The 26,714-nt window shown below is 35.9% G+C and overlaps 1 protein-coding gene across 1 annotated transcript in view; it reads left to right on the forward strand.

Moving 5' to 3' along the window:
* The first annotated feature begins 1,357 nt into the window (after nucleotides 1-1,357).
* The window catches only part of LOC101492923 (uncharacterized), a 72,135-nt gene continuing 46,778 nt past the window's right edge, over nucleotides 1,358-26,714 (forward strand). The window contains 15 exon segments of the mRNA XM_012718217.3: nucleotides 1,358-1,764; nucleotides 1,893-1,995; nucleotides 2,406-4,606; nucleotides 6,554-6,668; nucleotides 18,587-19,456; nucleotides 19,624-19,897; nucleotides 19,971-20,404; nucleotides 20,874-20,997; nucleotides 21,078-21,202; nucleotides 22,231-22,886; nucleotides 22,982-23,099; nucleotides 23,193-23,309; nucleotides 23,545-23,636; nucleotides 24,167-24,321; nucleotides 24,769-24,824. Coding sequence (XP_012573671.2) covers nucleotides 1,484-1,764; nucleotides 1,893-1,995; nucleotides 2,406-4,606; nucleotides 6,554-6,668; nucleotides 18,587-19,456; nucleotides 19,624-19,897; nucleotides 19,971-20,404; nucleotides 20,874-20,997; nucleotides 21,078-21,202; nucleotides 22,231-22,886; nucleotides 22,982-23,099; nucleotides 23,193-23,309; nucleotides 23,545-23,636; nucleotides 24,167-24,321; nucleotides 24,769-24,824 — 5,721 coding nt within the window. The 5' untranslated portion in view covers nucleotides 1,358-1,483.

Here is a 26,714-nt window from a genome sequence, read left to right on the forward strand (position 1 = left end):
GTCAACCATTTTATATATGGTAGTTACTTAATGATCAGATGTTGACAAACTACTGCAAGAGCAAGATGAATATTCCAAGTCCCTATTGTTTATTGTTATGATGAGGTGGAGGACGCCCTTCATGTCATGATGGACTGTTCCGTGGCCATGGCACTTTGGGTGTAGGTGGTGAATCCCGAATTTAAGAACCATATTTTCACGAGTAATGTTCATGATTGGGTGTAATTAAATATCAAAACTGACTGTGGGATGGAATCAATTTTCAGTTGGGTTAGTATTTGAGCAATTGGTTACCATACACTTTGGAAATGAGAAAATAAGGATATCCATGATGTTGATTTTGTTAGGCCTGCCCAGAGTTGGTAGTGAAGATGCTTGTCAATAGCTATCATCAAACAATGCAAGCTAAATTTTCTTGCACAAAACCCATAAAAATGCAGGTGAACATAACTTGGCGTCCGCCTTCTGTTGGTAGGTAGGTCTCAATACTAAGTAAATGGTGCGTTGAAAAATGTGTTTTAAAGAGTGTGTTGCTAATACTATTTTTAGAGAGATATCATAAATAATAGAATTGACTAGGTGGTGTCTCTAAGGGATTGGGGCATTGTCGTGCCTATGTAGGTGAACTTTGGGGTGTCTATGAGGCATGAAGCTTGCTTGGTTCCATGGCTTCAAGAAGGTTGAGGTTTACGTCGATTCGAGAGTTGTGGTTTCTTCTTTGTGCATAATGGCACCATGGACAGTGTAGTTAGATGTAGCCTGCTTCGTCAAAATAGAAGGCATATGGCTTATGATTGGGAGTTTAAGGTGTGCCACTCCTATTGAGAAGTAAATCATTGTGAGGATGTGCCAACTACTATGGAGTGTGGGCATGGTTCTATTTTTGATGGTTTCTTAGCATTGTTCTTCTTATGTTATTCTATTATTTATTTATTGTTGATTTGTTAGGGATTGCTACTCCTACATAGAGTAGTTTCAATTCTCTTTTATTATAAAACAATATATTACATTTAGATACATATTAGTTTGATTTTGATTAATAAAAGAGACTAATATCCATAAACAAAAATAAGTTAAAGGATGAAGTTAATCGATTTTAAAGTTATATCATCCAACTAAAATTTAAAAATAAGCTAAAAGGAAAAAAAAATAAACAAAAAACAATTTGTTGAATACGATTGGCTCCACTGTAAGACTGCACGTAAGGAAATATGAAGCGCTGGATTCATCTAATGACCACTATTAACTCCACCATAAGACTGTAGATAAGGTTTGATCCCAGATCCGTCCAAACTAGGACTCTGCCACGCGTTAGGCTCAATTCATTCACTTATAGACGTATCCACGTGGGCCACAACTCACCCTTTCCCGCCGATAACCATCGCAGCGCCAAAAAAAAAAAAAGTCAGTTACTCTTTTCTTTCACACATTATCCGGCGCAACCAATCAATACATCCATGCTACTACTACACTTACTATTACCATGCTATTGAAAAGCATAATCCAACGAAAACTACTGTCTCTACTTCAACCATGGCTTCGAGAAGAACCTCAACTCGATATCGAATTAGGGTTTTTCCACTCTCTCGCCGTCGCGAACAACCTCCACTTCGACGTCTCTGTTCTCAACCAACTCTTCCACGCCCCTCCTTTATTGTTCGTTAAATACGTCACTGTCGAACGCCTCGTCGTTCGATTCTCAACGTGGTCCCCGCCGGCATTCAATGTGGAATTTCACGGCGTTCGAGTCGTGTTATCATTCGAGTAAAGCCTTCTATTTCTTTTGTTTTTTTTTTTTTTTTTTTTTTTTTTTTTTTTAATGTGACTTAGATAAGTTGAATGTGCTTATCGTTTCCTTTACTGATATACGACCGTTTAATTTGATTTTGTAGGAAGCCGGAAAAGGAGGAATGCGCAAGACGGTTACGGTTGTGTACGTCGAAGGATGATTATTTGGATTATCTTAGAAAGAAACTGTCGTTACTTGATCCTGAGGTTATACTCTAAATTTACTTATTCGTAGTAGTTGCCTTAGCTACTAGCCTAATACTAATAGTAATTTGCTATGAAGTACAGGTACAAGCACAGACACCGACACCACCAGACACACACTAACATATAAAACTGGGTAATAGGTTGAGAAAATAAACGCGATCAAATGTGTCTGGAAACACCTTCAATTGGAATTTAGAAGTGTCTACACAAGTATTTTGTATAAAATATTTATTAAATATTCCACACTGGAATCATATGCCTTAAATCAAATGAATTTGACTCTAAAGAGGAGACATATTGGAGCTGCTGTTTTTTATTTTTTTATTATAGCTTTACAATGCAGAGTCAGTTTATGAAATATCATATAATTACGGTCATGATGATTACTATTAACTTTCGTGTGGATTTAGGGCTGTTCATTGCATCAAATTTTGGAGACGATTTTATTTGCTGTACCTGAGAAGAAAGGTTTTACATCATCTTGTCTGAATTTGATTCTGAAAAACTGTCATCTAGAGGCACATGGCATTCACATGGAGGTTCGATTCCCCATCTTAAATGATGAGTTTGTATGTTTTGGGGAAATAAAGGAGTTCAGTGCAAGGTCCGAGTATTTGGATACAAAATGTCTTCTTAGAGGTTTTGTCAGTACAGTTTTTGTTCCAATTAAAGAGAGCTCTTTCATATTAAATGGCACTGGGTTCAGGGTTGGATTAAATGGGAAAAATCATACAGATCGTATTATGCTTTCATCCGATGCGACGAGTTTCATTAAATTCATAGATCTCAAGCTGGTATATTGCACACTCTGTTTTTCAGAACTCATTTGTGCATTATCTCCAGATGACATTTCTGTATGTCTACTTTTCGACAAACTGCTATCTGATAAGTTCAATCAAGCTAGAAGTGCTAGAGAGTTATGGAGAATAGCTTCCAGCAGAATTAGCCATGTGATTGTAACTCCTAGATATTCATTGCAAAGATTAGTCGGTGTTATAGGCCGATGGATACACTATGTGAAAGCTTATGAGAGAATCTTGCTGCTAACTGGATATTCTACTGCAAACGTATGGAAAAAGTCAATTTCTAAGATGTCTCATAACAAACTGAGTTCTGCCAAACACAATTGGGAGTTGATATCTGACATTGAGAAGAAGTTACCTGTGGAAGGCATATCACTTGCGAGGCGAATAGCTCGTCATAGAGCAGCATTGAAAGTTCCATTTGATTGTGACAAGGAACGTGGAGCCACAAGTAATTTCTTCCGTCCTCTTCTTTTTATCGTGGCATTTATGTTGGAAATGATTTCAAAGGTGATCCATTGTCTAGGGGACATATTTTTTGAGGAAAATCCAGTGCAAGATCCAGAAATTGATGGATTCTGTTTGGGAAGTCTTATCAAAGATCCTTGTCAAAGGTGTTGTTTTGTGTTGAACTTTAGGAAAATCATAATGACAGTTTCCCAAAGCAATGAAGTTCACCCATCAGTGTATGAAACGTTACAGTCACATACTGGAATTGCATACTCAGATTTTCTTTCAATATGTTTTTGCATAGATGCTTTGTTATTTGTATCTGTAAAAGATATTCTCGAGCAGAGAGTCTTTCTATCATGCGGGCAAATGAAGGTTGAACTTGCACCTTCTACAATGTCAGCAAGAGCAAGTACATCAAATATGCTTAGTTATACTGAAGGAAAAGGAAAAGAAGGTAGTCATGATATCAAATCACTTATGTGGGTTGAAGCTGCAAAAATGTTTCTCCTCTCAGAAACTAATGTCGTGCAAGCTGACGAATCTTTTGATTCTCATATTGAAAGCTTTATGGGAAAATTGTTAGTGAGTTGGAAAGAAATTTGCAAAAATTTTAATGAAAGTGAGATTCAATATTCTCAAAATCCATGCCTGCTCTATAAGATTGAGATATCTTCCTCATATTCAGACCCTGAGAATCCAGATTATGGGTTTTATGAATGTGGTTTATTGGTAGGAAAGTTAAATTTGATTTTTAGTCACTCTTCATTATCATCAGTGTCTCTAATTCTTAGCCAAATACAACATGCTCTTTACTGGGAGGATAGGATGGATGTTTGTATTGTTTCAAATTTGTTAGATAAAACAGAAATTTGCTGGGTTAAGAAATATGAATATTTTTCCAAAAAAATGATTTTGGCCATGTTTCAAAAGCTTCCAGAGAGAGACATTCATTTTGGCATGTACGTTGACGGTCCTTCAGTGAGATTTTCACACAGATTGGAGTCCAATATCAGTGGTCAAGACATTAATGACACTATCACTCGGGATAATTTTGACCTCATTTTTGATTTCCATGAGATTAAAGTGGTAGTTGGATCACTACCATCTTTAGTTGGTATGAAATTGACAGGTCAATTAGGGCTTGGTGATGCCCAAACAGAGTGTGTTGCATTGGAACCTCGGGTGATAAAAATTCCAAAACCCAATAATGATAAGTATGCATCGTCAGGAAAGATATCAATTGCTTCCTACCTTCATCTGGATGGCCTAAATGCTTGTTTGGAGAAGTCAACAGGTGACAATCAGATTCAACTTTTAATATTGAAGCCAATCACTGTCCAGATGCTATGGTTTAGGTAGGATGTTGACTATAGGCTGATACTTAGTTTTCATTATTCACTTCTGCCAATTTATGTTACAAGTTGCAGAAAATATTTTATTTACCTTGATTTTAGTGATGACAAAATGGTGTATGAATATGAAATAAGGGTAACATCTGTTCACCAATCCAGGCATAGAAAACAGAGGAGACAATCTCTTTCTAAATGATAGCTGAGAGATCATACGATTTCCCCAAAAATTTGGAACTGATATCTACTTGCTAGACATTTTTGAAGTTCATAAGGTGAGAGAAAAGGAAAGACAGATTAGAGAGAATTAAGAGAGTCTGAAATTTTGTATTTCTGGATACAATTGAGAGTACATATAATTATTTACAAAGGGGCCTAGTTGCACCTTAAACTAGTCTGCAAGCTATACTATTTTAGAGGCTACGTGGATTACAAGAACACAAGTGCAGAAACTACGCTAAAAGAAAAAAGAAAAAAACTGCACTACCTTCATATTTCTCACGGAGTTATCAACTTGAAGGAGTAGAGTCCAATACATTCCTTAACATTGTCAATCCTCGTCCCCAAGTCCAAAGCTCGACATTCCTGCATATTAGGTAGAAATTGAGCAACATGATTGAAATCCTTTGTCAGTTTGCTTATGAACAACTAGTTACAGTTGAGTTCGGAGCATTTTTACATTTGTAACATGGGGGGACGTGTTGACCATTCTATAGATGTTGTTCTTCTAGGGAGTTTGCTTTTCTAATTTATAAAGACACTGGACAACTTTGTTTTCTTGTTGAGCCTACTAGGCTTACTGTTTCAAACTAGTTTATGTATTTACGATCTTGTATCTTTCTCTCTTGTTGTCACATCTCCCATTTTTCTCTATTGAAATATTTCTGTATATGTGGACGGGTGTGTATCAAAAGGAGCCCATAAATTCTTGTTAGAATATTATAAAATGTCTTATAATATCTTTGATATTATACTAAAGTATCTTAAGTTATTTTTTAGGATTAGTTTATAATCTTAGAGTATCTTTTAGGATCGAAGATTTTATATTACTTATTATTATTATTATTATTTGTTCTTGATTTCCTATTTATTTAGGATTGAGTCTATGTATCCTTATAAATAGGGATTAGTATTAAGTCTTTTGTATCAAACTATTATCAATAATATTGAAGATCTTATTATTTTTTCTCCTCCATTTATAAAAAATCCTAAAACTTCAACAATGCCGTTGTCCATTGAATTTAAAAATTGAAAATTCCTACTGTCAAGTATTTTGTTTGGACTAGGACAATAATAAGATTAATGCCAATGGTATGATGAAGATTCATAGACCTGGCATGGCACAGCTATTTCTTCTACTATGCATGTAATAGAACTGGACCAGAACCGATGTAAAAGGATGAAATCTTTATCGATAGAACTCCCATTGAATCAGTATCAAGTTGATACTGAGCATAGATGAAAAACAACTTAGAACACAAATATACACTATCTTACTCTAGGTAGTTGAGAGACCTAGCTTATCCTCTTCTCTCTCCAAAACAATCAAGTTTCTCCAATCTCTCTCTAGAAGTTCCCTATAAGGCTATAACCACCGTTAACTCCACAGTAACTAACTAATCATTTGCTGCTGGCATGTATTGTTTCTGTTAGTAACCGACTGATCCTCTACTTCTCTAAAGACTAAACTAACTCTTGATCTTCCTACTATAGACTCTTCTAATCGGAGGTATGCTAGCAATACCTTCCCTTCGCCCCTAACAAAGTTTCACTTTCTTGATGAAATTCAGGTAAGAAAATGTAGACTGTAGAGAGTCATAGAATAATAGGGGTAAGAAATTTTGGGGCTCTCCTTTGTTCTTTCTATCCATAATTGAAAAATGTGTTGTTTCATAAGCTTCTGCTTTGATTTGGTTGAGATTGTGATTTTTTATGTTTAATTTGATATTGCAGGGATTATATTTATTCCCTGAGCACAACAATGTCTGCCTTTTCAGCTGCTTTGGATATAACAGCTGGAGGATTCACTGTTTTGTCATTTTTGGATGAGGTGTATATGATCTATAAGGTGATATTTTTTCCTCCCTTGATAATTCAAATTATGTTTATTTTTGTTTTTTGTTGCCCTGTGGTTATGTCAAATTATATTTATTGTTGTCATATGGTATTTATGAATAAATGCATTATTGCAAAGTATTAGGTATCCCTGATGCATACACGATTGCAAAGTGTTAGATATCCCCATTGCATACACCAATGCTTCTTATTTATTGTTTTGTCATAATATATTTGTTGACATATAGCAATCAAATATGATATGATTGTGTTTATTAGTTGATTTTCTATTTAAGTTTATTTGCATTTGGGAAAGAATCCAATCACTCTGATTTGATTTATTTTCTAATTTATTTTTCCTTTATTCTCTGCATTCATTAGATAGCTGACAACATGTATATATATATATATATATATATATATGTTTGTACTGTTTCAGTTTCAATATAATAAGAAATTTTCCTTCCCTCTTGTTTTAACCTAACTGCATCCTAAAACACATGGTATCAGAGCTTCCGCTCTGATCCTGTGGCAGCTCACCATGTCCTCACAAGAAATTGCAAAAAATTATTCCTCCACTACTACAATACCAGAAAAAAATTATGGTGACCCTAAAATCATGTCAACCCCTACCACAAATGACCCACTATCCATAAACTTTGGTTTACAGCTTCTAATCCAAAAGTTGAATGGCAGAAACTATGTTGAATGGGCCCACACTGTGAAGTTAGGTCTTGATGGCGAAGGAAAGTTAGGCTACTTGACTGGAGACACTCTTCAACCAGAGAAGACCGATCCAGACTACCAAAAATGGAAGTCAGAGAACTCCCTAATCATTGGGTGGCTGATTCACTCAATGGAATCTTCCATTGGGAAGCCCTACCTATTCATTTTCACTGCAAAAGAGGTATGGGAAGCTGTACGTGATTGCTATTATGACTTGGAGAACTCCTCATAGATTTATGAACTTAAGACTCGTTTGTGGCAGTCCAAACAAGGAGATAAAGATGTCACAACATTCTTTAATGTCATGGTTGTCCTTTGGCAGGAGCTTGACTAATGTTATGAGGATTATTGGGAGAATTCCAAAGATGCAAACAAATTTAAGAAAAGAGAAGAAAATGATAGGGTTTATATGTTTCTAGCAGGACTCAATCCAGAACTTGATGAAGTCCGTGGTCTAATTTTGGGCAAAAAACCTTTGCCTTCATTGAGGGAAGTATTTTCTGAAGTAAGGAGGGAGGAATCCAGAAAGAAAATTATGCTGCAAAATTCTGATAGTAAAAGGGTGCAAGAAACTGAGAGTTCTGCTATGGCTGCAAAGGGATACGAAGCAGATGGAGAAAGAAAAAAACGACCTTGGTGTGATCATTGTAGACGACCATGGCACACTAAGGAAACTTGTTGGAAACTTAATGGAAAACCACCCAACTGGAAGAAGAAGCCAAATGGAGAGGGTAGGACCTTCCAAGCTGCAAATGGAGAAAATGTGGAGAATAAAGTCAACTATGAGGCATCTTCTTTCTCTAAGGAACAACTAGAGCACTTGTATAAGCTTTTTACCTCTATGTCAGTTACTTCTTCATCCTCTCTTGCTTAAAAAGGTATCTCTTTCTCTTCTGCTCTTTTGAGTTCCAAACCAAATTAAAAAACTCCATGGATCATCGATTCTGGAGCCACTGAGACATATTGCTTAAAATTGTTTTCCACTTATAGTACTTGTGCAGGTCATAAAAAGGTAAAGATAACTGATGATACTTATTCCACCATAGCTAGAGTTGGTTCTATCCCTATTTTTAAAACTCTAACTCTTCACAATGTTCTTCATGTTCCAAATTCGTCATGTAACTTGCTGTCCATAAGCAAGTTAACACAAGATCTTAACTGTTTGGCTATTTTTAACCCAGTTAATTGTCAATTTCAGGAGTTGAAATTGGGGAGGATGATTGGTAGTGCTAAAGAGGTCTTTATCTCTTCGATGATGAGGCTGATCTTAAAGAGGATTTTCATAGTAATTGTCTCAACTCAGTTTTGGTTCATAATAATGAAGAAATAATGTTATGGTATTATAGGCTAGGACACCCAAACTTTTTGTATTTGAAGCACTTGTTTCCTGAGTATTTTAAGAATAAAAATCCAGATAAGTTTTTTTGTGAAGTTTGCCAATTTGCAAAGCATCATCGTTCTTCCTATTCTCCTTAGGGGCATAAACCATCTAGTCCATTCACATTAATTCATAGTGATGTTTGAAGACCTTGTAGGGACCCTACTCCTAATGGAAGAAGATGGTTTATTACTTTCATAGATGGTCACACTCGATTAATTTGGGTTTACTTAATGAAAACAAAATATGAAGTTGAAAGTATCTTCAAAAGTTTTTTTCAAATGATTTTGACCCAATTTCAAGTAAAAATCAAAATTCTCTGTAGTGTTAATGGAAGAGAATATTTTAATAAACACTTAAATGAGTTTTTCCTACAACACGGTATCGTTCATCAAAGTTCATGTGTGGATACTCCACAACAAAATGGAGTGGCTGAACGAAAAAATACACCTTTCCTTGAAGTTGCTAGGGCATTGTTTCAAAATAAGCTTCGAAAGTATCTTTTGGGAGAAGCAATTCTCATTGGAACATATTTGATAAATAGGATGCCTACCAAAATTTTAGATTACAAAACTCCGTTTGATGTTTTCACAAGTCTATTTCCTAATAATAAACTTTCATACACTCTACTCCTAAAGATATTTGGATTTATTGTTTTTGTTCATATTCATGATCCGAATCAAGGAAAATTTGAGCCTAGAGCAAGAAAATGTGTTTTTATTGGCTATGCATCCAATAAAAAAGGATACAAATGTTTTGAACCTATTTCCAAAAATATTTTTGTGACTATGGATGCCACTTTCTTTGAAAAAACTCATTTTTTTGGTAATCATGTTCAAGGGGGATGATAGAAGAAGATGATGTTCAATATTTAAAAATTGCAAATCTGGATTTTCTAAACAATTTGAAAAAAAACAGATTGTGAGAAAAGTAACAAAACAAAATCCTTGGGTGAATCTATAGTCAAAAAAGCCATGAACATGATATTCAAGAAATTGTCTTGGCAGAACCAGAAGTTGAGAATGAGATAGTTGAAATTGGTAACAAAGGTATCCAACCCTTTGACCGCGTATACTTAAGGAAAAAAGTGCCTCAGAGAAGAGAACCTCAACACTGCCAAACATCCAACAGGTAAGAGTCTTTCTATTTTTGTTGTACCCTTTCAAAATTCTAAAAATTCGGATCATAATAATCTTGTCTTTGCTGAACCTGTTCCCAATGATTTTGTCCCTTTAGAACCTATCTTTGATGATTCTAGTCTACCCATTGCTGTTAGAAAAGGGATAAGAGCATGTACAAAACATCCTATCTCTAACTTTATATCTTATGACAAATTGTCCCCCACTTTTAGAGCTTTTACTTGTGAGCTGACAAAAAAAAAAAATCCTAAGAGATATACAACAAGCTCTAAGGGTTCCTAAGTGGAAAGAAGCTGTCTTGGAGGAGAAGAGTGCTCTAATAAAAAATCAAACTTCGAAAGAGGTGGATCTACCTAGAGGAAAGAGAACTGTGGGGTGCAAATGAGCGTTCACCATAAAACACAAGGCTGATAGATCAATAGATAGTTATAAGGCTAGGCTAGTTGCCAAATGCTTTGCACAAACTTATGGTATTATTCAGAAACTTTTGCTCTTGTTGCAAAACTTAACATCATTAGAGTTTTATTATCTTTAGCCGTTAACTTGGATTGGCCATTACAACAGCTAGACGTAAAAAATGCGTTTTTAAATGGAGATTTAGAGGAGGAAGTCTATATGGATTCACCCTCAGGGTTTGAATTTAAATTCAACCAAATGGTCTGCAAGCTTCATAAGTCTCTTTATGGCTTGAAACAGTGACCTCGAGCGTAGTTTGAAAGGTTCACCCAATTTGTTAAGAAGCAGGGATATTCTTAGTGTCAAAGTAATCACACCATGTTTGTGAAACATTCTTCTAAAGGTAAAATGGGTATATTGATCGTTTATGTAGATGAAATAAAAAAATTTGAAGGCATCTCTTGCCGCTGATTTTGAAATTAAAGATCTTGGATCTTTAAAATATTTTTTGGGAATGGAAGTTGCTAGATCAAAGAAAGGGATTGTGGTATCACAACAGAAAAATATTTTAGAACTTTAAAAAGAAACTGGGATGATGGGTTGTAGGCCAGCTGATACTCCAATAGATCATAATCAGAAAATTGGTAGTGATGGCAGTGGTGATCCAGTGGATACATCTAGGTATCAAAGATTAGTAGGAAGACTAATTTATCTATCTCAGACTCGTTCAGATATACCCTTTGCTGTTAGCTTAGTGAGTTAGTTTATGCACTCACCTCACGAAGAACATTTAGAGGTTGTTTACCGTATTCTAAGGTATCTCAAAGTTCCCCCAGAAGGGGACTGTTTTTCCAAAAAATTAATCAACAAGGCATTGAGGTATTTACTGACGCAGATTGGGCATGGTCCATCACGGATAGAAAGTCAACATCTAGTTACTGCACATTTGTTTGGGGAAACTTAGTTACTTGGAGGAGCAAGAAACAAAATGTAGTAGCTAGAAGCAATGCTGAGGCATAATATAGGGCAATGACCCAAGGTGTTTGTGAAATCCTATGGCTTCAAAGAATCTTAGAAGAGCTTAAACTTCCTATAAATCTTCCAATGAAGATATATTGCGACAACAAGGCAACAATTAGTATTTCTCAAAATCCTGTACAACGTGACCGAACTAAACATGTTGAAATTGATAAACATTTTATAAAAGAGAAAGTAGACGCAAGTCTAATTTGATGATATCCTTACCAAAGGTCTGTTTAGGCCCAATTTTGAATTTCTTGTAAACAAGTTGGACATGCTAGACATATATGCACCAATTTGAGGGGGGTTGTTGACATATAGCAATCAAAATCTGATATGATTGTGTTTATTAGTTGATTTTCTATTTAATTTTATTTGTATTTTGGGAAAGAATCAAATCACTCTGATTTGATTTATTTCCTAATTTATTTTTCCTTTATTCTCTACATTCATTAGATAGCAGGCAACACTGTATATATATATTGCGGAACTTTCTTATTTTATTTTCTGTATCTTTACAATAATACAAAGCAGAATTTATACAGACTCGGAGATTAAGGCTGGGCGCTAATCTAGCCTAAGAATTAGGGAAGTTATTCTCCTCATAATTGCTAATTCTAATAAGATAGGAAAGGCTAGGAATTAGCTAATACTAATCTATATTTAATGGACATACAACTGTCATAAAACTGTACAAAACAAATCTGTTGATTCTCCTTAATTAGCGCCAATCTTCAACACTCCCCCTCAATCTGGGTGGTAGATATCTATCATACCCAGATTGGACCTGATAGTTTCGTATGTGTGCCTTGAAAGTGCCTTTGTTAGAATGTCTGCTGTTTGTCTGTTTGATGAGATGTAGTTAACACTTATGATCTCATGATCAATTTTCTCCTTAATGAAGTGTTTGTCTATTTCCACATGCTTTGTTCTATCATGGTGAACCGGGTTTTTTGCAATACTTATAGCTGCCTTGTTGTCACAAAGTATTCTCATAGTGTAGTTAGTAGGAATTTTGATCTCATCCAACATTCGTTTCAGCCAAATCCCTTCACAAATTCCTTGTGCCATAGCTCTGAATTCAGCTTCTGCACTACTTCTAGCGACCACAGATTGTTTCTTACTTGATTATGTTGGGTTGTTCCAATTTCATTGTTTTTTCCATTTTCTGCCTCGGCCACTGCTTCAGTTTCTGTTTGATTATGTTGGGTTGTTCCAATTTCATTGTTTTTTCCATTTTCTGCCTCGGCCACTGCTTCAGTTTCTGTTTGATTATGTTGGGTTGTTCCAATTTCATTGTTTTTTCCATTTTCTGCCTCGGCCACTGCTTCAGTTTCTGTTTGATTATGTTGGGTTGTTCCAATTTCATTGTTTTTTCCATTTTCTGCCTCGGCCACTGCTTCAGTTTCTGTTTGATTATGTTGGGTTGTTCCAATTTCATTGTTTTTTCCATTTTCTGCCTCGGCCACTGCTTCAGTTTCTGTTTGATTATGTTGGGTTGTTCCAATTTCATTGTTTTTTCCATTTTCTGCCTCGGCCACTGCTTCAGTTTCTGTTTGATTATGTTGGGTTGTTCCAATTTCATTGTTTTTTCCATTTTCTGCCTCGGCCACTGCTTCAGTTTCTGTTTGATTATGTTGGGTTGTTCCAATTTCATTGTTTTTTCCATTTTCTGCCTCGGCCACTGCTTCAGTTTCTGTTTGATTATGTTGGGTTGTTCCAATTTCATTGTTTTTTCCATTTTCTGCCTCGGCCACTGCTTCAGTTTCTGTTTGATTATGTTGGGTTGTTCCAATTTCATTGTTTTTTCCATTTTCTGCCTCGGCCACTGCTTCAGTTTCTGTTTGATTATGTTGGGTTGTTCCAATTTCATTGTTTTTTCCATTTTCTGCCTCGGCCACTGCTTCAGTTTCTGTTTGATTATGTTGGGTTGTTCCAATTTCATTGTTTTTTCCATTTTCTGCCTCGGCCACTGCTTCAGTTTCTGTTTGATTATGTTGGGTTGTTCCAATTTCATTGTTTTTTCCATTTTCTGCCTCGGCCACTGCTTCAGTTTCTGTTTGATTATGTTGGGTTGTTCCAATTTCATTGTTTTTTCCATTTTCTGCCTCGGCCACTGCTTCAGTTTCTGTTTGATTATGTTGGGTTGTTCCAATTTCATTGTTTTTTCCATTTTCTGCCTCGGCCACTGCTTCAGTTTCTGTTTGATTATGTTGGGTTGTTCCAATTTCATTGTTTTTTCCATTTTCTGCCTCGGCCACTGCTTCAGTTTCTGTTTGATTATGTTGGGTTGTTCCAATTTCATTGTTTTTTCCATTTTCTGCCTCGGCCACTGCTTCAGTTTCTGTTTGATTATGTTGGGTTGTTCCAATTTCATTGTTTTTTCCATTTTCTGCCTCGGCCACTGCTTCAGTTTCTGTTTGATTATGTTGGGTTGTTCCAATTTCATTGTTTTTTCCATTTTCTGCCTCGGCCACTGCTTCAGTTTCTGTTTGATTATGTTGGGTTGTTCCAATTTCATTGTTTTTTCCATTTTCTGCCTCGGCCACTGCTTCAGTTTCTGTTTGATTATGTTGGGTTGTTCCAATTTCATTGTTTTTTCCATTTTCTGCCTCGGCCACTGCTTCAGTTTCTGTTTGATTATGTTGGGTTGTTCCAATTTCATTGTTTTTTCCATTTTCTGCCTCGGCCACTGCTTCAGTTTCTGTTTGATTATGTTGGGTTGTTCCAATTTCATTGTTTTTTCCATTTTCTGCCTCGGCCACTGCTTCAGTTTCTGTTTGATTATGTTGGGTTGTTCCAATTTCATTGTTTTTTCCATTTTCTGCCTCGGCCACTGCTTCAGTTTCTGTTACAACAACCGGTTCAGGTTCTGCTGTCCTTTCAGCTGGGATAGGGGCAGTTTCTGTTTGTTCAAACATCCAAGGTTGGTATTCTAAAGTTTCAATTGGATATGTGTGTACTTGCTCCCCCTGAATGCCAACTTTGGGGTAGTATGGTTGGTTCTCAAAGAAGGTTACATCCATGGTGTGGTAGAATTTTTTGGTGATGGGTGAGTAACATCTGTACCCTTTTTGGTGAGGTGAGTAACCAAGAAAAATGCACTTGATAGATTTGGGGTCAAGTTTACTACGGTGTGGGTTGTGGTTGTGGACGAAGGATGAGCATCCAAAAATCTTTAAGGGAATGGAGGTGAGTATTTTGCTGGTTGGGAAGAAGATTTGGAGTGTGGAGAGGGGGGTCTTGAGGTTAAGGATCCGGGAAGGCATTCTATTTATAAGGTGTGTTGCCGAAAGGACAGCTTCCCCCCAAAACTGGTTCGGGACATTTGTGGCTAACATGATTGATCTAGTTACTTCCAAAATATGTCTATTCTTTCTTTCCGCAACTCCGTTTTGTTGTGGAGTGTCCACACAAGAGCTTTGGTGAACAATGCCAACTTTTTGTAGGTAAGAACTTAGAATCGAATTGTAGTACTCACAACCATTGTCAGTTCTAAGCACTTGGATCTTGTTGTGAAATTGAGTTTGCACCATGTTGTGGAAAACCTCAAAGATCCTTCCTACTTCTGATTTCTCTTTCATTAAAAATACCCAGGTAACACGAGTGTGATCGTCAATGAACGTGACAAACCATCTAGAACCAGTAACATTCTTAATGCGTGATGGTCCCCATACATCACTATGAATTAGGGCGAAAGGTTGGGATGGCTTATAGGGTTGGGGTGGGTATTGGCTACGTGTATGTTTGGACAATTGACAAATTTCACACTGAAAATGCTTCTGATTTTTATTGAATAAAGAAGGAAATAATTTTTCCAGATACATGAAATTTGGGTGGCCTAATCGATAGTGCCATAACATTACAGGATTGTCACTACTTGGAACACTAGCTGCTGCATATGACTGGTTCTTGAGTCCTCTTTCTAATTCTTCAGCTTGAAGTAGGTAGAGTCCAGCACACTCTTTAGCACTGCCAATCGTCTTCCCCGACTCCAAAATCTGAAATTCACACAAGTTAGGAGAAAATTTAGTAACACATTTCAAATCTCTTGTGATTTTGCTAATGGACAGCAAGTTGCAATCAAGTTTTGGCACATATAGAACATATTCTAGTGTAATATTAGGTGACAAAATAATTGATCCTGTACCCATGACCTTAGAATGTGTGCCATCTGCTATTCGGACAGTGCAGTTAAATGGATAAGGAGAATAACTAGTAAACAAATTAAAATTTCCAGTCATGTGATCTGAAGCCCCTGAGTCAACAATCCATGACTTTGTTTTTCCCATGCTAGTATTTAGAGCATGTGAGACATTACCTCTCTGAGCCACTACAGCCGTACCACCTTTTTCTGTAGAGAGCATGGTTTGTTTGAAGATTTTTTGTAAAGCCTCCATTTGTTCCTTGTTAAATGGAAATGAAGTAGATTTTACCTCAGCTTCTTGGTGGTTAAAAATTGCGTTGCCTCTGCTGTCCCTGCTTTTGAATTGCTTGGCTTCTGGGGGTTTTCCATGTATAACCCAACATATTTCTTGTGTATGGCCTGGTTTCTTGCAGTGATCACACCAGGGACGATTTTTCTTTTGAAATGGCCGAATTTGGTTTCCTCTTGCAGCCATTGCTGAGCTCTCGGTGGGAGGTGTTGAGGTGGCATTTCCCAACATGAGTTTCCTCCTGCTCTCTTCTCTCCTTACTTCTGAAAAGGCTTCCCGAATTTTGGGAAGAGGTTTGGTTCCAAGGATCCTTCCACGGACTTCATCAAGGTCCTTGTTTAGTCCCAATAGGAACATGTAGATTCTGTCCTTCTCCACCAGCTCTTTGAATTTTTTCTTATCCCCTGGACAGTCCCATGTGACTTCTTCATATACATCTAGTTGTTGCCAATGTCTACTAAGTGTATTAAAATACTCAGTAACAGAAGATTCTCCTTGTCGAAGGTTGTGTAGAATGCTTCTTATCTCAAATATGGCAGAGGTATTGTCCACATTTGAATATGTTTCCTTCACAGCATCCCATATCTCCTTTGCCGAATCATAGAACATGAAATTTTCACCAATTTCGTTGGTCATGGTGTTGAGCAGCCATGACATTACTTGGCTATTCTCAAGTTTCCATTTTTGAAGGGTGGCATCTCCTTCTTGGGGACATTTTGTGTCTCCTGTGATGTAGTCTTCTCTCCCTTTTCCTTGAAGGAAGATCTTGACTGATCTTACCCATTGGGTATAGTTTTGACCATTTAATTTATGGCCAGTGATGAGATGACTGAGCCCATCATGTGAACTGGTCGGAAATGATCCAGTTTCCATCTTTGGCTGTTTGTCGGAAGGTTCACCCATTGCTGGCGGCGCTAGGGTTTTCTTAGGGATGGATCAGATCGAGCTCTGATACCATGCGGAACTTTCTTATTTTATTTTCTGTATCTTTACAATAATACAAAGCAGAATTTATACAGACTCGGAGATTAAGGCTGGGCGCTAATCTAGCCTAAGAATTAGGGAAGTTATTCTCCTCATAATTGCTAATTCTAATAAGATAGGAAAGGCTAGGAATTAGCTAATACTAATCTATATTTAATGGACATACAGCTGTCATAAAACTGTACAAAACAAATCTGTTGATTCTCCTTAATTAGCGCCAATCTTCAACATATATGTTTGTACTATTTCAGTTTCAATATAATAAGAAATTTTCCTTTCCTCTTGTTTTAACTTAGCTGCACCCTAAAACACAAAATTTATGAATAAATGCATTATTGCAAAGTATTAGGTATCCCTATTGCATACACCATTGCAAAGTGTTACGTATCCCTGTTTCATACACCGCTGTTTCTTATTTATTATCTAGCTATGTTAAAATGACACTCAGTTTTTTCTTAGCTGCCTCTCTAACTGACTTAGCTGGTAGGTGGTTATTAAGATCGTCTTAGGAATCTGCGTTGGGTTTCTAATACGTATATTAAAGTTCAGTTTTACAAAGATACAATTTATCAGAAACAGTTCCTAGATTCTCTCTCTCTCTCTTCTATTCCATTTTCTCTTGGTTTCTGTTAGGAAAGCTTTTTTATACCCTCACACTTTGTCCCCCACCCTCCCATTTTACCCTTTCTCACTTTTAACTATTTTCATTTCTCTTGTTTTTCAGATTTCTCACCCCTACTTCTCCAGTTTCCTGGAACTAAAATTCCGTTCTGGAAAATTCGAATTTTGTTTTCCTATAACTAGAACTCCAGAAAAGTCAATTTTTTTCAGAACAAAATTTGTATAGGAAAATTCCAATTTTGTAGACTTGGTCCATCTGCCTAAGCTTTCCTTTAAGTTAAAGCTGAACTGAGGTACCATAAACCCAATTAACACAAGTTAATTGTTTGAAAAAATATTTGAGTGCCGGAAAATATCACACCCTTCTGGAAAATAAGTTCTTTAAAAAATGAAGTTCCAAAAAATTCAAATTGAGTTTTTTGGATGTTTTGGAAAACTCAAATTTGAGTTTTTTGGAATGTAATAGGAACCGGAAAAAAAATCAAATTTGAGCTTCTTGGTAGTTTCGGAAAACCCAAAATTTTAGTTTTTTGGAATGAATTACATTTTGTAAAACACTAATTTGATTATTCTGGAATTTTGGTTTTTCGGAACATATTTTTTGTTATGAAAAGCTCCAACTACTTACAATGTATTCTGGAAAATTGGAGACACGTGAAAAATCCAAAAAAATGAAGAAATAAAAATAGTTAATTGTGAGAAAGGGTAAAATAGGAAATTTGTGGTTGATCATTTACAAATAAAAAATGTTGAAGCACTTATATTAGCTCATTAAGCACAATAAAGTTGAGCCTCTTACGACACAACGCCATAGCTATAAGGATGATTGGTTGCAACAATATGCTTCAGAAAACTTTGGCCTTCATATTTTTGCAAACTTTGCACAATCTGCTCCTCCTGAAGCAAACTTATCACAACCTCAATCCCCTGGGGCAGATCAACGATCTCAGAATCAGTTTAACCAGAATCGATTTCAGAAAAGCAATGGCTTGTATTTAATGGTAATCTTTCTCTTGGATTTCGCAAAAAGGTGGCAGAAATGAATGTGGTGAAAAAGGAGGCAGAGGCAGATCCAATTCCATGTTTTTAACAAGCTTGGACATGATTCTTCTACATGTTAATTTTACTTCCCTCTGCACGAGCAAGAGTTTATTTATAAATGCAATTCTGTTATAATTTATGTAGTTATGTTAGCAGGTCATGACTAAAGGAGCTTTTTCCTTAATGACAGGCAATTGCAAAAGTTTCTTCTGTGGTTTCTTATCTGTTTAGCAGTTTTGAAGGTGTTGATTGTATACATCCTGAAATTATGAAATCAGGGACATTTTTTGCAGTACCTGATAACCGTGAGGCAATTATACCCGGGGATTTTCAGACAAATGACATATTCCCGTTTTATATTGATGGGACCTGCAGACTCAGTTCGGTGGATGTCATTCTTCATAATTCCAGGACAAAGGGTAATCTGGAGTGTAATTCCAGAAAGTTTGACATTTTAACTGGCAACAGGAAGGCTATGAAAACGTTACCTGACTGTGGAATTTGGATTTCTATTCAGCAGTCCATTTTAGTAATATCTTGTGAAGAAGCGAAAATGGATCTCCTCACCAATTTATCTGGAATCATGTCTTCTGTTTTTGAATACCAGAACTTGATTGGAAACAACCATGAAAATATAGTACTTCAGAATTTGTTATTGCAATCTGTTAATTGCTTACACGAAATATCTCTTTCTGGTTGCAAATTTACTTTATGCTTGGGTCTTGTTCAAAATACCTCATCTTCAGGAAACGGGATCAAAACATTTGGTAGTTCTAGTTCCGATGGTAGTACATCTCACTTGGTACGGGAAACCAGTTTGTCCGTCTTTGAAAGGTCTAATAACCAATCTCCCCTCATAGTTAAAAAAATGGGGCCTCCTACAAATACTAGCACGGAAGCTTCAGCAAGTCACTGGTTAGTAATGAATGTTGCAGTATATAATATTTTTATCGGAAGATGCTCAATGAAAAGCGATCTACTTCGAGAACATAAAGTGAATAAGCTTCTGTTTTTCCTTTCTATTGGTGGAGATTTTAATATGATATTCTGGGAGATCCAGGTAATAATTTGAGGAGCTAGTAAGAGCATAATAATCTCTGGCATGTTCCTGCATTTTTTTTGAGCCTTATGTCACAAATTGAATCTCAAGAGTTTTATCTGTTAATGATATCATCTCAGGTTTTAAAAATTTTCTTAATTTACTAAATTATTAATGTTGCTGGGCAGGGTGGACTCATTGTTCTTGAAACATCATCTTTGCCAATGGCCATTGATAACTATTCTTTATATCTTCACTGTATTGGCAATCTCACTTCTGTTGCACTGCAACATAGTAAAGGCATCAACAAGGCAGAAGATGGCAGTGAGAACTACAATCTTGATATTGATATTGATCAAGGGACTGATGGCACATCACAACAAGTCGAAAGTGGATTGCCAGACGCATTTGACTTATCTTTGTCTCACTTTACTGTCGTTTTAGCTCTTGAAAATGATTCTGGTAATTAAATTATTCTCTAGTTTCGAAGTGTAACTTGTAAATGTTTTGTTCAATATGTAATTCACTACTGCAGGTAGTATCCAAGAAATTAAACTGGAGGTTGATATCTGTCTGAAATTTGAATTGGCAACTACTGGGATGAAATTCACAGCTGAGCTTTCTCGTTTATTAATCCTCTCACAAGTTATCCATAAGAGAGTAGAAGGAAAAACTATAATTCCTCATTTTTCTTCTGTGACATCAAAGGATTTGTCACCTCCTCTTGCATCAGCAGATCATTTTTCAGGATTTCAAAACATCGGTGAATTGAACTCAGATAATGATGCAAGTAGTTCAAAAGAACCTATTCAGGTTCAGTTAAGTCATCAGAACCAAATTTTAAAAAATTTAAGAGCTTCCATGTCACTAGAGAGGCCAGATAATGGTTCTTTGCATTTTTCTCGGTATTGGTTTGGTATTGGTTCTCTTTCAGGTTTCGACGTGACACTTTCTGTATATGAAATCCAGGTGAACTTTATTACTATCATTTAATTTCTTGTGATGCTTAGTTATTAGTTGTCCCTCTTCCTGCTCTCTCTTTGAATCAAGTTTGGCAGTCTTGCGATATTATTTTTTCTTTTGTTGTGTGTACTGCCACTTAAAACTGTGAACATTCTGTGGAAGAAATTTGATTATGGTGTAATATGGTATAATAAACTTGATAGTAACTTGATACAAAAGACTAAACACTAACTCCTATTTATAGGGACAAAAGATTCCTAATCCTAAAAAAAAGATTAATCAGGAAACAAATCATAATAATAACTAAGTAATATGGAAACTATTCCTACGAGATAATTAAGATATTCTAACATTTGAAACCGATCCTAGGAGATAAACTAAGATACTTTAGTATACTATCAAGATATTTTAAAATACTTTCTTGTATACCAACACATTTGTTCTGATTCTTTATATCATTTTGATGATATGCTAGACGATCTTGTCAATGGCCTCCTCATTTTCTGGGATATCCAGTCAAGATGCAACAAAAGCGTCGGAGAGAAATCATTGGTCTACTAGCCAAGTTGACAATAGTTTGGAAGCAATCATTCCTGATGGTACTCGGACTCCAGCTCAATGTCATTTGCTAATAACCTTTTGGGAAATTACTGTTGTAATTAGCAATGATTTTGTGTAGGGGCAATTGTTGCTATTCAAGATGCAAATCAACATATGTATTTTACAGTTGATGGTGAAGAAAATTCTTTCAGTATAGGTGGTGCGATTCATTATTCTCTTGCCAGAGAAAGGGCTCTTTTCAGGGTATGAAAGTAATGCATGCATATCTGGAATTATATTTTTATCTTAATATGCGTTCAATAATTGGCTCTTACTGTTAATTTCTGCAAATTTTGAAGATCTTTATTCTTTTAGTGATCAATTTTTTATGTTCTCGTCAAACACTTGGTTATCTGTTTTTTTTATAAAAACCAAGTAATAGTTTTAGAGCCTTAGTAGTGCACTGGGGTTTATAAGTATACATCACTGTTGTTTAATATATCTTCATTAGTCACATATCAAATCCTTAGTGCTGCTCGTGTGCTCTGCATGACTTAATATACAAGATGTGGATATGATGTGAAATTTGTGTTCAATGAAATCATTTAGTTCAATTGAGTGGATACTGTGCCAAAACTTCAGTGGTTGGTTCTTTTTAGGAAAACCAAAGTTCTACATTGAAAAGAGATAAAGCTTAAAAAGAGCTTATAAAAAAAGAATGGCCCCCTTCACTTTACAAATTGGTTTTGCAAAGATCTTAAAAAACTTGATATGGTATTAGGCTAGCCTATCCATTTGGGCCACCCACCAAATTATCCACACCCAAAGCCCAATAGTGCTGGACACGAGGGGGTGTGTTAGGAAAAATCGAAGTCCCACCACATTGAAAAGAGATAAAACCTAAAAAAAGTTTGTAAAAAATAGTGTGGGACCCCTCGCTTAATATGCTGATTTACTATGGTTGAGTTAAACCCGATCCGAATTCTAAGATTTCTTACACTGCTTTGTTTTTGAGATACAAGTTCGCGTTATTTTAATTCTATCTGATGGAAATATTGGTCGTTTTTATGGTGTCATGATGTGCATGTAGCGATGTATCAACTCTTGAAGAATCAGATTTGATTCTCTATAATTTTATTTTATTCTCTTTATTTTTGTTTTTATGATTCTGTCATTATTAGTCATTGTTACTATTGTAATTTCTTTTCCTATATAAACAGTCTAAAACTGTAGTAATAAAACATGAAAGTATTATTCCATTACTTTCTTCATCAACAAAAGCATTTCTGCAGGTCAAACACTGCCTCCAAAAGAGCTGGAACTCTACAGTATTATGGTTTTCCTTGATATCATTGTTTGCTAAGAATGATATGGGTGTACCATTGAGATTAAATAGTCGACCAGGATCATGTTTTGTTGACATCTCATGTACCAATGATGAAGGATGTGCTCTTTGGAGATTCTACCCTCCTCAGGCTGAAAGCTATGAAGGAGTTACTGACTCGGAGGCTTTAGATCAATCAGCGAAGAGAACTTTCTACCTTGTGAACAAAATGAATAACTCTGCTATTGCTTTCGTTGATGGTGCTCTGGAGTTTGTCAGGAAGCCTGGGAGTCCAATCAAATTCAAAGTTTTTGACAATCTTTCTTGTACTTATGATGATTCCGAGACAGATAGCTACCCTAGAATGGCTCTGCAAACTTGTTTGCACACTGATGCAGAAAGCACCTCTTCGCTGGGTGGAAAACTTCCTTGTATTAATATTAAAATTGAGAGAATTTCCTTGAATATTGTTCATGAACTTTCAGATACCGAAGATCTCTTCCCTCTCATTTGCTTGTTCCTCAACGACACACAACTTACTGTACAGAGTTTGGCAACAAAATCTAGGGTCATAAGCACATCAAGTGCATCCATAAATTATTTTGATGCTCAAAGAAACTTATGGTTGTTCTAAGCTTCCATTTAAATTATACACTTCCATTTTACCATTCGCGTTTTAGTTGAACTACATTCATAATATTTTATTTTTTTAATTTCAGGGGAGAACTTCTCCGTCCTGTTGAAATTAGCATTTTTTACCGATCTAGCGTTCAAGCCCAGCTTTCAGAATCTGCATCTAATGCAGTACCTATTAACTTCTTCTGCAGAATAAAAGAGGTTTTTTAGAGTTATATTTAATTTTGTGCTTCTTCTATTCTTTAATTAGACATTGTATTGCCATTTTCTGAAATTTCTGGATCATCTGGGCAGTTGGACATATCTCTAAATGAAAATTCGTTGGATGTGCTTCTCTTCATGATTGGGGAATTGCAACTATCTGGTCCTTATTCACTTCAAAGCTCGATGATTCTGGCTAATTTCTGCAAGGTTGTCAATCTAGTGCATCTATATTATTCTTACCATTAGAAAGAAACAAGAGGACTTAACTGATGTTCCTTAATTTCCATTTTTGCTAAACCACATATTTTTTGTTTGAGCTTCTCTTTGGTCTATAGTTTGCCTGCTTTAAGCCAAGAATGCTATATTTTTAAGCATCACTGACTGAATTAATGGTGTGATTGGTGTCAATTGGATAAATTAATTATATTTAGCTAGATGGCAGGTGGAGAATCAGTCGGGGTTGAATCTTCTTTTTCTCTTTGATCAGCAACAAGTTACAATACCAAAAAAACAGTCTGCCTCCATTTTATTAAGGTTTGCAGTTGTTATTCATTTCCATGTATACGACACATTATTGAATATCAAACAAATTCATTTATGGACCTTGTTCTTATACCGGAGAGTGTAGACTTTTCTGGCAAAGAAAAGAAAGTTTATCACACAGTAATTTAATTTCCATTTTCATGCACCATGCATGTGTATTCCTGATTAATTTTTTTACAGTGAATAATATTTCACAATCATTTGTTTGTAAACTTGAGTGTTTGATCTAAGATCTTGATTTTTGTTTCATTTAGGTTTATATTTACAGGTTGTTAGGTCATGATAAACTTGTGTCATATTCTGTGTTTGACTGATGTAATGAGAACTAAGGTGGATTTTGAAGAATCTCATTTTTCCTTTCGCTTTTGTGTTTCCTCTTCTATTTTGAGCACATGACTCTAGCTTTCTAATTGAGTTATTGCTCATTCATGTTGTTATCAGAGATCAAAAATTTAATGGCTAATGTTGAGTACCGGTTCTTTTCCTTCTATGGTTTTTTATTTGTCACTGTTATGTGACAGGAGACTCTTTGATTTCAAAATTCAAGATTCAGAAGCTAAAATATCTGTTTCCATCCAACTTGCTGATTGTGGCTCCTTTGCAACTTCTCCTATTCGTCTCTTACTTCCACAAACACAGACTCTTGCTTGGAGAACCCAAATTATGTCCAGCAAAGGTCTTAACTACTTTCTTTCCCATGCATTATTTTTTTTTTGTCGGCTGGCCTGTGTAACCTATGCTCTACATTTTAAGTATTTAAAGATAGTTTAGTTACTATAGCTACTTGTAAAAGTTAAAAATTTGTTTTCTTTTCCTCCTTCCTAATGTTGTTTCTAGCCTCCAAGATATATAAATGAATTGCATTTCTTAAGTAGTACATTATTTTCAGTGAAATAATAATTTTGATACTGTATCTTCTTAAACTATATGTGATGTTCAATAATAAGCTTGTGATTATCTGATCTTGAAGAAAAATGATTGGTAAAAAAGATATTTCATATTCATCCATGCCAAGAAAAAATGAGTGGTTAAAGTTGTTGGATGCTCTTTATATTTGTGGTTTATTTTTGGTGTGCATCGGGAGATTATGCAACTGTGATCATATTCATTATTCATTTGACAGGTTCAAGAACTTTCCCTGGGCCAATGCTCGTGGTTAACGTTTTTAGAAATTCAGAGGTATCTGCAATTGTCATTGTTCTACACAAATAACTTTCCATTTATATATTTGTTGCAAATTTGGAATTGGGTTAATATAAATTTTAAAAGGAGTATATACAATTAAAAAGCAAATAGTGTAAGAAACAAAATATTATGATAAATAATATTAATTATTGTTGAATATAAAGAGTATTGAGAGACATATTGAATAACCCGTGTGTTTCAACTACACAACGGAATTTCTTTATATAGACAAAGGGTATTAAACAACCCTAATTTACAGTAATACTAACGGGGCAGAATACTTACAGCCCATCTACTATAATATAATATTTACATTTTAATATATTATTTAACACTCTCCCTCAAGCTGGAGCATATAAATCAAATGCACCTAGCTTGTTACATATATAACTAATTCTAGGACCTCGCAATGCCTTTGTAAACACATCTGCTAACTGATCATTGGAATTGACAAAGCTAGTGATGATGTCACCCGATTCGATCTTTTCTCTAACAAAATGGCAGTCAATCTCAATATGCTTGGTCCTTTCATGAAAAATAGGATTCGAGACAATGTGCAATGCAGCTTGATTATCACATATTAGTGTCATTGTGCTGGCCTCTTCAAATTGAAGTTCTTTCAGTAACTATTTCAACCAGATGAGTTCACATGTTACTAGTGCCATGACCCTGTATTCTGCCTCAGCGCTGGATCTTGCAACAACATTTTGTTTCTTACTCTTCCAAGATATTAAATTTCCTCCAACAAGTACACAATACCCGGAAGTTGATCGTCTATCTATGGGTGAGCCTGTCGATTGACTTCTGAGTAGCCAATTATCTGAGTATGTCCTCTATCTTCATAAATGAGACCTTTTTTAGGTGCACTTTTGATGTATTTAAGAATCCGGATTACAACATCCATATGTTCTTGGCAAGGAGAATTTAAGAACTGACTTACCACACTGACAACAAAGGAAATGTCAAGACGAGTGATTGTGAGATAGTTTAATTTTCCAACTAATCTCCTATATCTTCCTGAATCTGATAGAGGCTCCCCCTGATTGGGTAGGAGTTTGACATTTAGATCCATAGGAGTATCAACTGACTTGACATTTAATAGGCATGTTTCTTCAAGAATGTCCATAGCATATTTTCTTTGTGAAATTATAAGGCCATCTTTGGATTGGGCTACTTCAATACCTAAAAAGTAATGGAGTTTACCAAGGTCTTTAGTCTGAAATTTATTTGAGAGATGTTGTTTTAACTGGAGTTTTCTTTGCTGATCACTTCCAGTTATAACAATGTCATCCACGTAAACAATAAGATAGATGCACCTTTGGGCTGAGTGATGATAAAATACAGAGTGATCGGCTTCACTACGGATCATACCAAACTATCGTACCACCGAGCTGAATCTGCCAAACCAAGCTCTAGGAGACTGTTTAAGACCATAAAGGGACCTGTATAGCCGACAAACCATGTTGGAAGACTCCCCCTGAGCAACAAACCCTGGTGGTTGCTCCATATAAACTTCCTCTTCAAGATCACCGTGCAAAAAGGCATTTTTAATGTCAAGCTGATGGAGAGGCCAATGTCGAATTGCTGCAATGGAGAAAAACAGTCTGACATATGCCATTTTGGCAACAGGTGAGCATGTGTCGCTGTAATCCAACCAAAAAATCTGAGTATATCCCTTGGCTACCAAACGAGCCTTAAATCGATCAATCTTACCATCAGGACTAACTTTCACTGTATAAAGTCAACGACACCCGATTAAACTAACGACTCTTTCCACGAGGTTAAGGAACCAATTCCCAAGTACCACTGCTTTGTAGAGCACACATCTCATCAAGCATTGCTTGCCTCCACTCAGGGTGGGATAATGCTTCACCTGTAGTTTTA

The sequence above is a fragment of the Cicer arietinum genome, chromosome 7 (genome assembly GCF_000331145.2).
Source record: "Cicer arietinum cultivar CDC Frontier isolate Library 1 chromosome 7, Cicar.CDCFrontier_v2.0, whole genome shotgun sequence".
Classification (NCBI taxonomy): domain Eukaryota; kingdom Viridiplantae; phylum Streptophyta; class Magnoliopsida; order Fabales; family Fabaceae; genus Cicer; species Cicer arietinum.